Consider the following 13,539-nt stretch of genomic DNA (forward strand, 5'->3'; position numbering starts at 1 on the left):
ATATCTATCTATCTATATATCTATATATATATATATAGAGAGAGAGAGAGAGAGAGAGAGGGAGATTTTTTAATTTGGTACAAGATCTCACTATGCAGTTCAGATTCCTAGTGATCCTCCTGTCTCAGCCTCCCCAGCACTGGGACTACAAGTGTGGCCACCATGTCCAGTTTCGGTGGCAGCATGGTGTGCCTGGGTTATGTGGCTGGCGCGGCATGTGGTACCAGGGATCAAACTTAGGTCCTTGCATTTTCCAGGCAGGCACTTAGATAGCTGAGCTATCCCCCCAGCCTGATATTGTTGTTTTTAATGAATTATGACTGTCACGGATGCTGATTCATGTGAGGGAGACATCATTTCTGGTTGTGTCATCTCTTCCAATGCAATGCTTTTTAACATGATATTTCAGACAGTAAGTTAGGCTATCCCCAAACCACTCACAGTGTAGAAGAGTCTTGGGTTTTCTGCCAGTATGTTTCACCCCCTACTTCCCTCTGAAATAAAATGGGGAGATGGAAAAGGAAAACATTCTGTAATCTCTTGAACCCTGTTTTCTGGTGCCATGATGAGGTAAGGGGACAGGGACAGGGGGTATGAAAAGCACCCCAAGGCCCACAGTATGATTTATTCACTTAATGTCATCATTTCACCTAATCCCAAAGAGTGCATTCTTCTTTTTTGGGCCATGGGTGGAGGTGGGAGTATAGCTCTGAGTCAGGAGACCAGGATTATAGCTCAGAGGCCTCCTCTAACTAGTTGTCTAATTCTTAACAAGTCTCTTTGTCTTTCTAGGTTCATTTTCCTCATCTGTCAAGTCAAATGAAGGTTATGGAATAGATGATCTCTAAAACCCCTTCCAGCTCTACAGCTCTATTCTGGGTCTGTCTGCACCTGCAGTGGTGGTGAGGGCAGGCAGGGTGCCGGGAGGGAGCAGATCTCGGCGAGAGAATAAAGCACTTTCACCTGGAGCAGCTCTGCATCCTCATGTGCGTTGTACAGTGTAGGCTGGTCTCAGATTTTCCAAACAATGAACTGACTCCCCTCCTTTCTTTGTCAGTGGACATACAGCTTTAGTGCTTCTGGGAGCAGCAGCTGCTTTTCTGAAATTTCCAATGCAGGGCTTCTGTCCTCCACAGTGTCCTCTTAACAACATGTCATGGTTTGGCTGGATGGATGCCCGCAGAATTTTAATCTAGAGAAAGAGAGAGAGAGAGAAAGAGAGAGAGAGAGAGAGAGAGAGAGAGAGAGAGAGAGAGAGAGAGAGAGAAAGAGAATGAGAATATATTATGCATAACAAAAAGCCAATCCAGGTCACGGGCTGTTTCTTATTTAGTCTGGTTAATTCAAGGTGGAGCCCACAGGGCTATCCTTGAACAACACTGTCGATGATGCCAATTCATAGCCATAGCTTTCTTTAGTTAAAGGATTTGTCCTTGGCAAAGCAGAAGGAGAACTGGAAGCTTTAGGGCCCTGCCGGACTCCTGCCTAAGTCTCAACATCTTCAGACTCTTGGCAAAGGTCTGTTTCTCAAACCAGATGTTTTCTCAGAGGGCCCCATTTTCCTCCCTTCTTTAATAAACATTTGCATTTTCAGCGTGTGTGTGTGTGTGTGTGTGTGTGTGTCCCCTCAGGAATTAACTTTGTCCTCAAACTTCGGTTTTCCAACTTTAACTTGTGGGAAAATTCCCTGGAAATTCAGCTAGAAATTTGAACTCCTGCAAGCTGCATGTACCAGTGATCCAGCAAGCTGCCTGTGACCAGGAAGACTACATTTTGCTCACCTCAGCTCCACTTAATGTAGAAGGGTGAAAGACTTCTAAAAATGCTCACAGCTAGAAAGAAATTGCATGATCAAAATGTTGCACTTCCACTTTGTTTTCATGTTGTTGGAACAAAGTAGATGAAAACTAAAACTGCAGCCAAATTAAAAAAAAAAAAAAGCAAAGCAAAATTACAGCCTAATAATCAGGAGTCCTCACATTAATGCAAAGTCAGGGGCTTGGATAGAGCTCCATAAGAGCCTACATGGCAAGTGGAAGGTCCTGAGTTTGATTCCTGGTAACCCCTCCAAAAAAGAAAGCATTAAGTCATTGTTTTGTGTCTTTTTTAAAATTAATTTTATTGAAACAGAAATATAACATTTTGTCTTCTTCTTCTTTTTTTTTTTTTTTTTTTTTTTTTTTGGTACCAGGGATTGAACTCAGGTCCTTGAGCTTGCCAGGCAAGCTCTTATTCCACTGAGCTATCCCTCCAGCCAAAACAGTGTCATTTTGAGACCCACCAAGATCACCTTGAGATTTGAAAAATGTAAAGCAGGGACCATTTGGGCCCTGACAAAGACCACATCCCTGAGGAGCTGGTGAAAAAGAAAAAAAAAAAAAAAAAAAAAAAAGGTAACTTTGAAGTGAGACAGAGCTGAGTGCGAATTTTGCACTTAGCCACTTGGGGGAACACACAAGTTACTGATTTCTGTATTTTTACTCCGGAATGCTGCTGCCTCCTGATGAGGGCAGCAAGGAAATAAGGTGCATTTATGCACCTAGTAGGAGTGCTCAATAAATAGTTCCCATTCAGAGCAAAATATGTCACTGTATGCCCTTACAAGGAGCAGAAGGGTCAGGGGCCTCCAAGTCTTGACTTCAAATTTGCCCTGAGAATTTGGCCACAGCTCTGCCATCACTGCCCAAGGAGCACGCCCGTGTGTGTGTGTGTGTGTGTGTGTGTGTGTGGTGTGTACGTGTGTGTCCTTTCTGAAGCCAGAAGGATGCCTCCCAATTTGTGCTCTCCCCGTTGACCTAAAAGAAGTAGTGGGCTGGGTCTTTATTTTTTAAAGATTTCCCTCCTTGGCGCCACAGGTGTCTTTGTGGGTTTCCAAGGCTGCTAAGCCCTAGAAAGAAACCCTAAGGCCGAGCAAATCGAGTGGCTTGGGGAAAAAGAGCCACCCCGAGGTGGCCGATTAGGCCAAGGCTGTGGTCTGAGACTCTACGTGGTCCTCAGGGATCCTGAGGGAGCTAGAGGAACCCCACCTTATCCTGTGTACCCAGCATGCTACAGCTCGCGGGTGCGACTCCCTCGCCCGGGAAGAAAGGGCCCTGAGGTTGAGATGCGGGGCTTCCGCCCTCCAGATGCTGCAGGGAATCAGAACCCTCAGGGGGAGCACCCGCCCTGCAGGGACCCTCACTGCAGGGGTGGTGATGGGAGGTGGGACCCCCGTTGCACTTCCAAGCGCTTGGCCCGCGCGGGAGCTGATCCCTAGGGGTCTCGAGGCGCCAATCCCGGCTCTAGGCGTGGCGGGAGGCAGGAAGGAAGTTGACTAGATTTTTCTCTAAATCCTGCTCCACGTTTTCAGTGCCGGGCTGTCGCGAGGACCCTTGCGGCTCTCCGCTGCCTCCCGCCGCCAGCTACCCAGCCAGGGACAGCGGCGATCAAAGGCGTCGCGGAGGACTGGGGGCCCGGGGCCGGCTGGGGACCTGCGCCACCCGCCGCAGGCCGAGCCTGGCTCAGGACAACCGCCCTCCCCGCGCTCAGAGCGCGACACCCGGGTCCGCGGGGCCTGCGGGACCACAGACGGTTCTCCGGAGGGACTAGGGCGGCGGCGAGAGGAATAAGACGCCCGGGCCGGGGCCGCCCCCCCGGCCCCCGACATCTGAAGGGTCCCGCGGGTGGCGGGGCGGGCGCTGAGCGCAGAGCCCTCAGGGCGCCACACTCTGCAGCAGCCGCCTGCTCCCTCCCGCGACCCCCGCCCCCGCCCGTTCCTCCCCTCCTCCGCCCCATTCTTGGAATTGTGTGGAAAAATTCTCAGCCAAACCTCCCACCTCTCCTCTCCCCACCCCCCCAACCCCTTTTAAAGCCCCCTTTCCTCAGCGGCCCCTGCACTCTTTGTGAATGAGGGCAGGGAACGCGGCCCTTCCCCCGCCCAGGAGCCACGCCAGACCGCCGCACTCAGAGGACTGTTTGTTAATAGTCCAATTAGATAATTGCCATCTTTCACTCCTTTTGCTCCGCATTTCCCATAAAGGAATGAATGGGGAGAGCGGCGTGGAGAGGGCTTCTGCCCCGGCAAGGTGACGAGAAGGGCTGGAGCATGCTCCTTGCACAAGGCCATGCGCTTGAATTGAATCATTGTAGCCTAATCAATGCTCTTATTGGATTACTGGCTGTTGCTTTTCTCAAAGATATTGTAGCAGAGACAATGAAATAGCTAGGGGAAAACTTTTTTTTAAAGGAGATCTCACAGTGGAGATTTTCTCTGCTCTCTCTCTCCCTCTCTCTCACTCCCTCTCTCTCTCTCTCTCTCTCCCTCTCTCTCTCTTCTGCTGGACTCCGCGAGTACAAAGCTGCCCTTTGAATGGGCTGCTTCAGGGCTGCTGGAGGTGCAGGCAGGAAAAATCCAACTGGAACTTAATGAAGAGAGGTGGCAGTTTAAGATGGCTGTCAGCGTGGAGGTGTGTTAAGGAGCTGCTTGGGGAGAAAGCTCGACTTTTTTTTTTTTTTTTTTTTTTTTTTTTTTGAGTGTGGGGGAGATACTTTTGGGGAGAAACTTTTCTCTCCTGCCCAGGCAGGGGCAACTGCTTTCTTCTGCTGCAGAGTGTGTGAGGGGCAACCCCCTCCCCCCGTTCTATCTGGCGAGCGTGGAGAAAACCCCTCGAGCCAGTATGTGAGCAGGAGGGTCAAAGGCAAAGGGAAAGTTAATAACGCCTGCTAATGGTACTAACAATTCAGGATGCATCTTGTCAAAAGTTTTTCTGGAAGTGTAGGTCTTTGATTGTGCGTTTCCTGAAAGCAAGACCAATCATTTCCGTTTATTCACTGGCTAAACCCCTACTTGATTGGGGACAAGGACAGAAACCATCCATTACGATCTGATATATTATCCAAACAATTTAGTGTATTCATGAGGTAACCGAAACGTGGGGGCTGTGAAATTACCCGTAATCAATTGCAACAGCGAGTGTGCGTTCCCCCCGGGTGTCCGACAACTACAACTCGCCGTCTCAGGAACAGGCGGGAGCCGAAGCACTTCGGAGTTGCGCTGTTCACTATCTGATCGCCAGCCTGGGGACATTGGACGTGCTCAGAGGACGCGGCGCAGACGAGGAGGCGGCCTCGCCGCGGCTCCCGCGGGCCCCCGGACTAGCGCGCCCGGCCCTCCGCGAGCCCAACGCTCCGCCGCCGCCGACCCGCTCGCCGCCGCGGCCGCCTCGCGGGGACCTTCATTCTCGCGCGCCGCTCGCCAGACCGAGCTTAGGGCCGTGTCGTAGGGGCCGCGTCTCTCTTTGCCTTTTTATTTTTCTTTTCTCCTATCTTCTTTTTTTGTGCTGTTTGCCCATGTTCGGGAAACCAGACAAAATGGACGTCCGGTGCCACTCGGACAGCGAGGCCGCCCGGGTCTCGAAGACCGCGCACAAGGAGAGCCGGGAGCTCAAGGGCGCGGAGGGGAACCTCCCGGCCGCCTTCCTCAAGGAGCCGCAGGGCGCCTTCCCGGCGTCTGGCGCTGCGGAAGATTGTAACAAAAGTAAATCCAATTCCGCAGCCGACCCGGACTATTGCCGCCGGATCCTGGTCCGAGGTAGGGACGAGGAGGGCAGGGCTGCGGAGCGCGTTCTTGGAGCGACCCCGGGCGGAGCCGCGCCGTGCCGCGCCGCCGGCCAGGAGGCTCCGGCCGGGACTTGGAGAAAGTTGCGGGCGTCCTCTCTGCCGGGCCCGCCGGCCGCCGGGGCCTCGACCCGGGGCTCACCTGCGCGCGCGCTCCGGGGGCCTCGCCCCTCCAAGCCCCGGGGCCCCGCCGGCTCGCTGCGCCGCGCCGATGGGGCTGCTCTGGCAGGGTCGGCCCCGGGGCTGCGGCCTGCGACCCGGGGAGGGCGCGGGGAGTTCAGGAGGACGAGCGGCCCTGCGGGCTGGAGGAGCCGCCCGGAGCGGGGCTGCGGGTCCCGCGCTCTGGCGCGCTGAGCGCCCCTGCGGAGCGCGGGCTTGGAGAACCGGCCACCGGTCGGCGGCCACGGCCCGGCCAGTTGGCACTCTGGGCCGAGAGCCCTGGCGCTGCGCTCCGGGCCCGGCCGCTGCTGCCCGGAGAAGCTGCCGAACTGGGTGCCGGGGCTACGGATGGCGCCTTCTGTTTGGCTCGGCCTCGCTCTAGCGCGGCGAGCCCTCAGCCGGGGCAGAGGCTGCGGCGAGACCGGGCCCCGGCTCGGCGCCGCCCCCGCCAGTAGCGAGCCAGGCCCTGCGGGCCGAACTCTGTCCCACCTCCTTACGCCTCCCTGGTTCGAGAGGACAGCAGAGCCCGGGGTGGGCATGAGACCACTTGTGCGCAGGCAGCTTCGCAGCGCAGGCCCGCGGAGTACAGACTGGTCAGCAAGGGCACGCTCAGGCCACGGGAGACCCGGATGGGCAGCTGAGCTCCGGGGACCAGAAGGAACAGATTCCTATCTGGAACTGATTTTTCGCCCTCCCATGTCTGAAGGTTGCTACAAAGTCTGGTCCTTCCTCTGTCCGTGATGTGGAGCTAGTCTTACCCCCACGTCTTACCCCCTTCCCCAAAAAATCACAAAACCTGTCTTTGCTTCTCGGCTCCAGCTGTCCTTCGCCCTACCCTTTATAGACTGCTGGAGACTGTCCCCAAAGCCAGGTCGAGCCAAGGAGGTGTAGGGAGCCGGGAGGGTTCTGGCGGCTGATATCTCCCCTTCCTCAGATGCCAAGGGGTCCATCCGCGAGATCATCTTGCCCAAGGGCTTGGATCTGGACCGGCCCAAGAGGACGCGCACGTCCTTCACTGCGGAGCAGCTCTACCGGCTGGAGATGGAGTTCCAGCGCTGCCAATACGTGGTGGGCCGCGAGAGAACGGAGCTTGCCCGGCAGCTCAACCTCTCTGAGACCCAGGTACCCCGCAGCCAGGCTGCACACTGTTCCACACCAGCCTCCCTCCGCACCAGCCAGCTCATTCTCATTACCTAACCTGGCTTTGGACAGAGCTTGTCAGGAGAGGTGGAGCAGAGTGGAAAGAAAAGTCCAGAGATTTCTCCCCTTCCATAAACTGACCTTTTTATTGTAGGTTCTCACATCTTCCAGGGCTTACTTCTACACAAGTTGGCCTGGCCCAGCAGGCCCAAATTCTATCCTTCAGTATTTCGTAAAAGGACTCTAGTCTTGAAAATGTTCTGCTTCCTTATGCTTGTACAAAGATCTGATTTTCTGCCTGTTTCTAACACCCGCATTTCAGCCAGATCTCTAGCACTACTCTTTTTGGGGCCCCAGCTTTACCAAGAACCCAGACCTATTCTTCAGCAAGTAGGACTAGAAAGGAAAGATATACAAACTTCTAGACAACTCTGTTTCCCAGTTTAGCTGCACCTGCCTTGGCCCCTAAAGTTCTTTCTGGTTTTGTGCTGGACCTGGTCCTGAGTACCATTCTGGCCTCCATCAGGAGGCCCTGTCTTCTGTGCCAGTGTTGTGAGATATGAGGTGGGTCGTGGATCTGGGGCCCCCCCGGAGCCTGTGCTTTAGGTCTTAACATCAAATCTGTATGTTGCCCAATGTGGGCATGTGATCTCCCAGCCCTAGTGGAGCTAAGAACTTTGGGGCCTGGCCAAAGCATGCTACCAGCTTGCCCTAGGTAAGACTCCTTTCAGAGGACTTTCCTAATTCCCAGCTTTGAAGCAGGTGGCATACATTTTAGGCCTGGAATTTGGGTTGAGTGCTGAGGACTGGTGAGCAATGGGGTGTTCCTTTGTAGTTTGAATTGACTTAGTAACTTTTCCTCATCTTTCTGCCACTACCCCTTTTAGTTTTCAAAATCTAGCTGGGATAGTCTTTCCATGTGGCTGCCACACTCTGTTTGGGTTACTGCTGGGTCAGATGAGGGGCAGAAGGAGAAGAGGAATTGAGCTGCTTGGTGGAGACTATTCCCTCTGCCTCGGCCTCCTATCTTCCTTCCATGAGTCCCAAGTTCATGATGGAGAACATCAGGAGTGGTAAATTAAGAGTATCACTTACACCCTCAATCCAGCTGGCCTATAAATTCCATCCTGCACAAATTATTCCTTCTACAGGCATCTTCCCTGCTTGCTACTGGTTCATGGTCAAGTCAACCTAACAAGCAAGAAACAGTCCCTTCCTGCCTTCAGCAGGAGTAGCACTTCTGGGGCTAAATTTGGTTGCAATGGGCAAGGGCCTGGGTCTACGAAGTTCTGAGAAACCCTCCCTCCTCTTACCCAACCACTCTCCACATTGCATCCTGATTTCAGGCCTCACATTGTGTTGTGTATTCAGGCTCGGGGGCCAGCTGATTCACACATCTATGAACCCCAAACCCTACTTCAGGTAGCCCAGCAGCCCAGTGAAATCCCTTTTGATCTTACTTGCAGTTAGTATCGCGGACATTGCTATTATTTTGCTTTTGTAACTGGCGCTGGCCTCAGCCTACTTCCATGACCCGGAATAGGAGCCCAGTGGAGCTGCGTCCACCTCCTGGCGACTGCAGCTTCCCTGGCCTCTGTGGCCTGGACCTCTTTGGTGGTGGCCAGTGGGGGTGCGGCTAGGGCTGGGGAGGAGGGTCCCTGGAGCCCTCTGCTTGACGCTTGTCTTCCTTGTCCCCCTCTCTCACCCTCCCGGTGCCCGGCGTGTAGGTGAAGGTCTGGTTCCAGAACCGGCGCACCAAGCAGAAGAAGGATCAGGGCAAGGACTCGGAGCTACGCTCGGTGGTGTCGGAGACGGCGGCCACGTGCAGCGTGCTGCGGCTGCTGGAGCAAGGCCGCCTGCTGTCACCGCCTGGCCTGCCTGCCTTGCTGCCGCCCTGCGCCACGGGCGCTCTCAGCTCGGCGCTGCGCGGACCCAGCCTACCGGCCTTGGGCGCGGGTGCCGCCGCGGGCTCGGCCGCCGCAGCCTCCGCTGCTGCCCCGGGCCCCACTGGCGCGGCGTCTCAGCACCCGCAGGCCGTGGGTGGCGCTACGGGCCCGGGGCCCGCGGGGCCAGCGGGACTGCACGCGGGAGCGCCGGCCGCAGGCCACGGCCTCTTCAGCCTGCCGGTGCCCTCGCTGCTTGGCTCGGTCGCCAGCCGCTTGTCTTCCGCCCCGTTGACAATGGCTGGTTCTCTAGCCGGAAATTTACAAGAACTCTCCGCCCGATACCTGAGCTCCTCGGCCTTCGAGCCTTACTCCCGGACCAACAATAAAGAAGGGGCCGAGAAAAAAGCGCTGGACTGATTTTAAGTGTTTCCCTGTATTTATATTTATGGTATCTATTGTGGTGATATTTATGGATTCACGCGCGTTAGGCGCCCAGGGCTCCCGCGCTGGCCTCGGCCTCCATCAGGCCTCTGACTGCCCTCTTTTCCCACCAAGCGCTGCCTCTCACTCTGGCTACCTTTTCCCCGCCCCTGCCCCCTTCTTTCTGAATCCTGGAGCGATCCAAAGAATTGAGGGAACTACCCGCATTAGCCAACCTGAGGTCCCCATCAGTCCTCGGCCCTGGAGGGAAAAGACTGATCCTAAATCCACGGCGCAGGACACCTGCACTAGATCGAGCTGCTGCCGCTGCGGAAGATTCCTATGAACATCTGAAAAAGGAAAGCTTTACGCAGACCCCAAGCGCTGAAAAGGCGTGCAAGTTTCTTTAGACCAAAAAGGAGGACAGTTCTTCCTCTTGCCAGAGAAAGCAGGGCTTTGGGGGGCGCCTGGGCCCCACTCTGTGGACCTCTCGGAATTGTCGGTGCACACTTAGCTTCCTGACGAATACTTTTCTGCCGAGTTTTCTCCCTTTTAGGGAAACTTCGAGCGCAGGCTCCCCTGATCCCAGGAAACAATACACCAAACATCATAGTAGGCAACTGTGGGAATACATTTGATCTAATCAGCAATAAAGAGTCATAACTGCTACATCAAATCAGGTGAAATGGAACCAGTTTTTAAATATTTGTCATAATGGAGTTTGGAAGTTGTAAGAGGAATCAGAATAGAGAATGCGCCACAGGGTCACGCAAAATTGAAGTTCTGAGTGTTGCGACTTTAAACTGGAATCCAAAGGGGGGAAGGCAAAGGAAACGTCATCTTCAGTAAAGCCTAAACCTTTTCTTCGAGGCTGTTTGGGGCAGTGTCGGAGAGTGTCCCGCTGCATCTGGAGAGCCCAGGCTGGCCGCAGGCAGTTGTCCGCACCTCAGTGCTTCGCCCCCACCGTCTCTGCCAGACTCGTGGCTCCGGGCAGAATTGCTGCGTTTGGAAACGAATCTTAACACCCCTTGCCTCATCTTCCACATTCTCAGATTAATAACACCTTTCACTGCGCAGGAAACGCCTGGTTTTCAGTTCTGTTCTTCTGAGGGGAGGGAGGGACGGTACCTTGGATCCCAGCGGTCTCCTTTGAGGCTCAGAGGAGAGGTGTTCACCAGGGTTTTTGGTGGTCCCAAATCCGAACCCCGGCTGTCACGGGGGCCCGGCTTTAGCCCTACCCCGCGCAGCAACGACAGTCCCCACGGCCACGGCCACCCGCATTTTAACCAAAATCACAGACCCAGACCGCGAGATGCCGCAGTGTCTAGAATGTATTTGTCCACCTGAAGCAAGCGCAAACCATTTTTTTAAAAATAGTAACTTTATTGTAAATTATTTACGCTGGAAGCTTTTTTTTCTTTTTCCTTTTTTTTTTTTTTTTTTTTTTTTTTTAGGCAAATAGTGGAAAAAATAATGAATGATTCAAACGCGGGGTAGGACATCACTGAGTCCTGGCTACTAACTTTGTTCTGAATGTTTTGGCTATTTGGATGTTTTGTATTTATGTGGTGAGAGTGAAATATATATCTATGATGATAAATGAGGTGTATTTTTGTCTTATATTTAAAGTATTAAAAAATAAAAACAAAAAGGAAGAAGAAAAAGAAGATCCAGGAAATGACATGTATGGCTTGGGGATTCTGGGGCAGAGGGTGGCAACAGCTGCAGGTGGGGGCCCTACAACTGGTACCAACGAACTTCTGGGGTGAGATTTGGGGGAGATTTTCGTTCCCCGAGAAATAGATCCCGGACTACAAGGACCCAGCATCCTCCAACACTCCCCCCTGGAGCTTGGTTTGCTCCTGGGATTCAGGTCTTCCTCCGCTGGAAGTTTCTGGGTTTATTTAGGAACTTGTGTCGGAATCTTAAAATCCCTGCTTCCTACCCCGGACAGTTTCTAGAGTTTTCCTTCTGCGTCTGCATATGGGATTTTGTGCAACCACCGGGCCAGGACTGGCAAATTTTTATTCTATCTGACTTAGTCTCAGCCATTGATAAAAGAGAAAAGGAAAGAAAAGAAAAAGTAACCAACCGAAGAAAGATAAAACAACTTTGAGGGAACAAAAGAGTGAAATCTATACTCTCTCCTGGGAAAAGACTTCTCCCTCCACCTGGTCATCTGGTCCCAGAACCTAGGCCTGGGAGGTAGGAGTCTGTGGAAACTGGGAGCCTGGGGCGAGGCCCCTCCTGAACACGCTCTCCTCCAGTGCTGCAGCCTGACCTATGGGTATTGCAGTTCGGAACCCCTTTGACTGTGCCCAAATGCCTAAGGGTTTCGGGGACCCATAGTTCCTTCACAGCACCGGCACAAGCCAGGCCCCTCAACCCTCACTTTTGGGCTAGGGCTGCACCCCCAGTTTGAAACGTCCAAAACATGGTGACTGCACAATGTGGGCAGCGGAGTCCTTAAACTGTCTTGAGGTGCTGTGGTTTGGGGCCCACTTTGAGCTCCCCCTTTTGCTAAGGTTAGATCAGCTTCCCATGGATAGTTCACCTTTGTTTTGCAAAATCTGTAGCATCTTTCAGCCCTGCAGTTCTTGACTCCCCCTGCCACCACTTTCCCTTAAGCCACTTTCTTTTTCCACTCTTCTGTCATCTTGAACACACTGCCCCCTCTTCCTAGTGGGCTCTCTCTCTCTCTCTCTCTCTCTCTCTCTCTCTCTCTCTCTCTCTCTCTGGATTTTTTCTGCTGCCTGGGTGTCCAAAGGGCAAAGGGCACAGGCACAGGTGATGGTGGCTGAGGGTCTCCAAGGGTGAGAAGGGAGGAGATGGCCTAATTTTATGGAACAAAAGAAAACACAAAGCTCCCAGCTTCAGGGTTCCCCAAAAAGCTCTACTTTCTCTCTCAGAATTCCCTTCCTGGGCAGTTACTGATGCCATCCCTCTTTCCAGCTCCCACACTGCTCCATTTTGCTTTCTTCTCCTGGAGGGGGAAGTGCCCATCATCCATCACCTCCTGCTCTCACCTCCTCTTCCCTCCCTGGCTTTGGGCAGAGCTGCTGAGTTCCTTGCCTGCCACTCAGGAAATGCAATTGTTCCTAAAGAGCCTCTTCTGCTCTGCAAAAGAATCACAGTTTTAATTAAAAAAACATTTGTAGACAATTCATTTAATTTTAGTGCCTGTTTTATTTTTGCTTCTTCCCCAAGGGCCTCCCCCCAGCAAGCTGCCTTGGTCTCTGCTGAGGCCTGTGGTCCAGAGAGGAGGCAGGTGGCCTCTGTGACAACAGCTGGCTCTTCCTGGGAGACGATGGAGGGCTCCTGAGAGTCTGCAGAACAGCTGGAAGGGGGTGGTGGTGGTGGCAAAGGCATCTTATACTCAGGCCTGCACAAAGTGACATCCAAATTGTGTCAGTGCGGAAAAGAGGAGAGAAAACCTCTCATGCAGCACCTACGTGTTTGATGATGAGGTTTCAGAAAGATGTGGGAAGAAGCCTCTTGGGGAGCTGAACTGGGACACAGGCTCCTACCCAACTTGCAGCTGTCAAGAGCTTGAAGAGGGGTGCATTCCCAATAAGCAGTATTCAGCAGCTCTTTATGGTTTCCAAATCACATTTCGGGTGCATCAGTCTTTTATTCCTAATGTTGACTTTGGGAGGTCCAGCGTATTCTAAAGATGCTCCTCGAGGACTGGAGCAAATTACCTGCTCAAAACCACAGGGCAGGTCCAACCACTACATTATAAGCTTCTCCTGGGGCTAGGCCTCCTCTTTGCATTTTTCTTTACCCACCATCCTTCCTCTTTCTTCCTTCCCTCCCCTCCTTCCTCTCTTTTCCCCTCCCACCTCTGTGTGCCTGCCTGCCTGCCTGCCTGCCTGCCTTCCTTCCTTCCTTCCTTCCTTCCTTCCTTCCTTCCTTCCTTCCTTCCTTCCCTCCCCATGGTGCTTCACTTGTGCTACCTGAACTTTTTAACCTGTTGGTGCTCACATCTGCTGTTTCCCATTTCCAGCCCTTTCTACTATGATAACTGCTGAGTTCTTTTGGTACCTTCCTCCAGAGGTCTGAATTTCTCTCTTACTGCTGTTTTCTTTGCTGCAAGTACCCAAGCTTTCCTCTGCTTCTCTCTGGAATGGCATCTTTAAGCCCTTTACCCTTTTCTAGCCTCATATTTTCTTTAAAAGTTTTAAAATTGAAGCATAACAATGATATGGTAAACAGCCATATGATAAAGCATATGAAATTTGAGTGTACAAATTGGTGGATTTTTTTACACACAGTTACATAGCTCCAGTAAAACCCTTTAAGTTTCTCCCCCTAGGCCACATGATTAAGAAGTATCTTT

General features: G+C 52.9%; 1 protein-coding gene across 1 annotated transcript; it reads left to right on the forward strand.

The window, feature by feature from the left end:
• The first annotated feature begins 5,328 nt into the window (after positions 1-5,328).
• Positions 5,329-9,197, forward strand: Vax1 (ventral anterior homeobox 1). The gene is made up of 3 exons (XM_004625646.1): positions 5,329-5,569; positions 6,689-6,876; positions 8,622-9,197. The coding sequence occupies exons 1-3, from the start codon at positions 5,329-5,331 to the stop codon at positions 9,195-9,197; spliced, it is 1,005 nt and encodes a 334-aa protein (XP_004625703.1).
• The last annotated feature ends 4,342 nt before the right edge of the window (positions 9,198-13,539 follow it).

The sequence above is a fragment of the Octodon degus genome, unplaced genomic scaffold (assembly GCF_000260255.1).
Source record: "Octodon degus isolate 3935 unplaced genomic scaffold, OctDeg1.0 scaffold00010, whole genome shotgun sequence".
Classification (NCBI taxonomy): domain Eukaryota; kingdom Metazoa; phylum Chordata; class Mammalia; order Rodentia; family Octodontidae; genus Octodon; species Octodon degus.

Bases quoted from the DNA above. Each gene is read 5' to 3' on its own strand.
- Vax1 (XM_004625646.1), top strand. From the start codon at position 5,329: ATGTTCGGGAAACCAGACAAAATGGACGTCCGGTGCCACTCGGACAGC. The intron at 5,570-6,688 runs GTAGGGACGAGG...CCCCTTCCTCAG, and splicing joins CCGCCGGATCCTGGTCCGAG to ATGCCAAGGGGTCCATCCGC. The intron at 6,877-8,621 runs GTACCCCGCAGC...CCCGGCGTGTAG, and splicing joins TCAACCTCTCTGAGACCCAG to GTGAAGGTCTGGTTCCAGAA.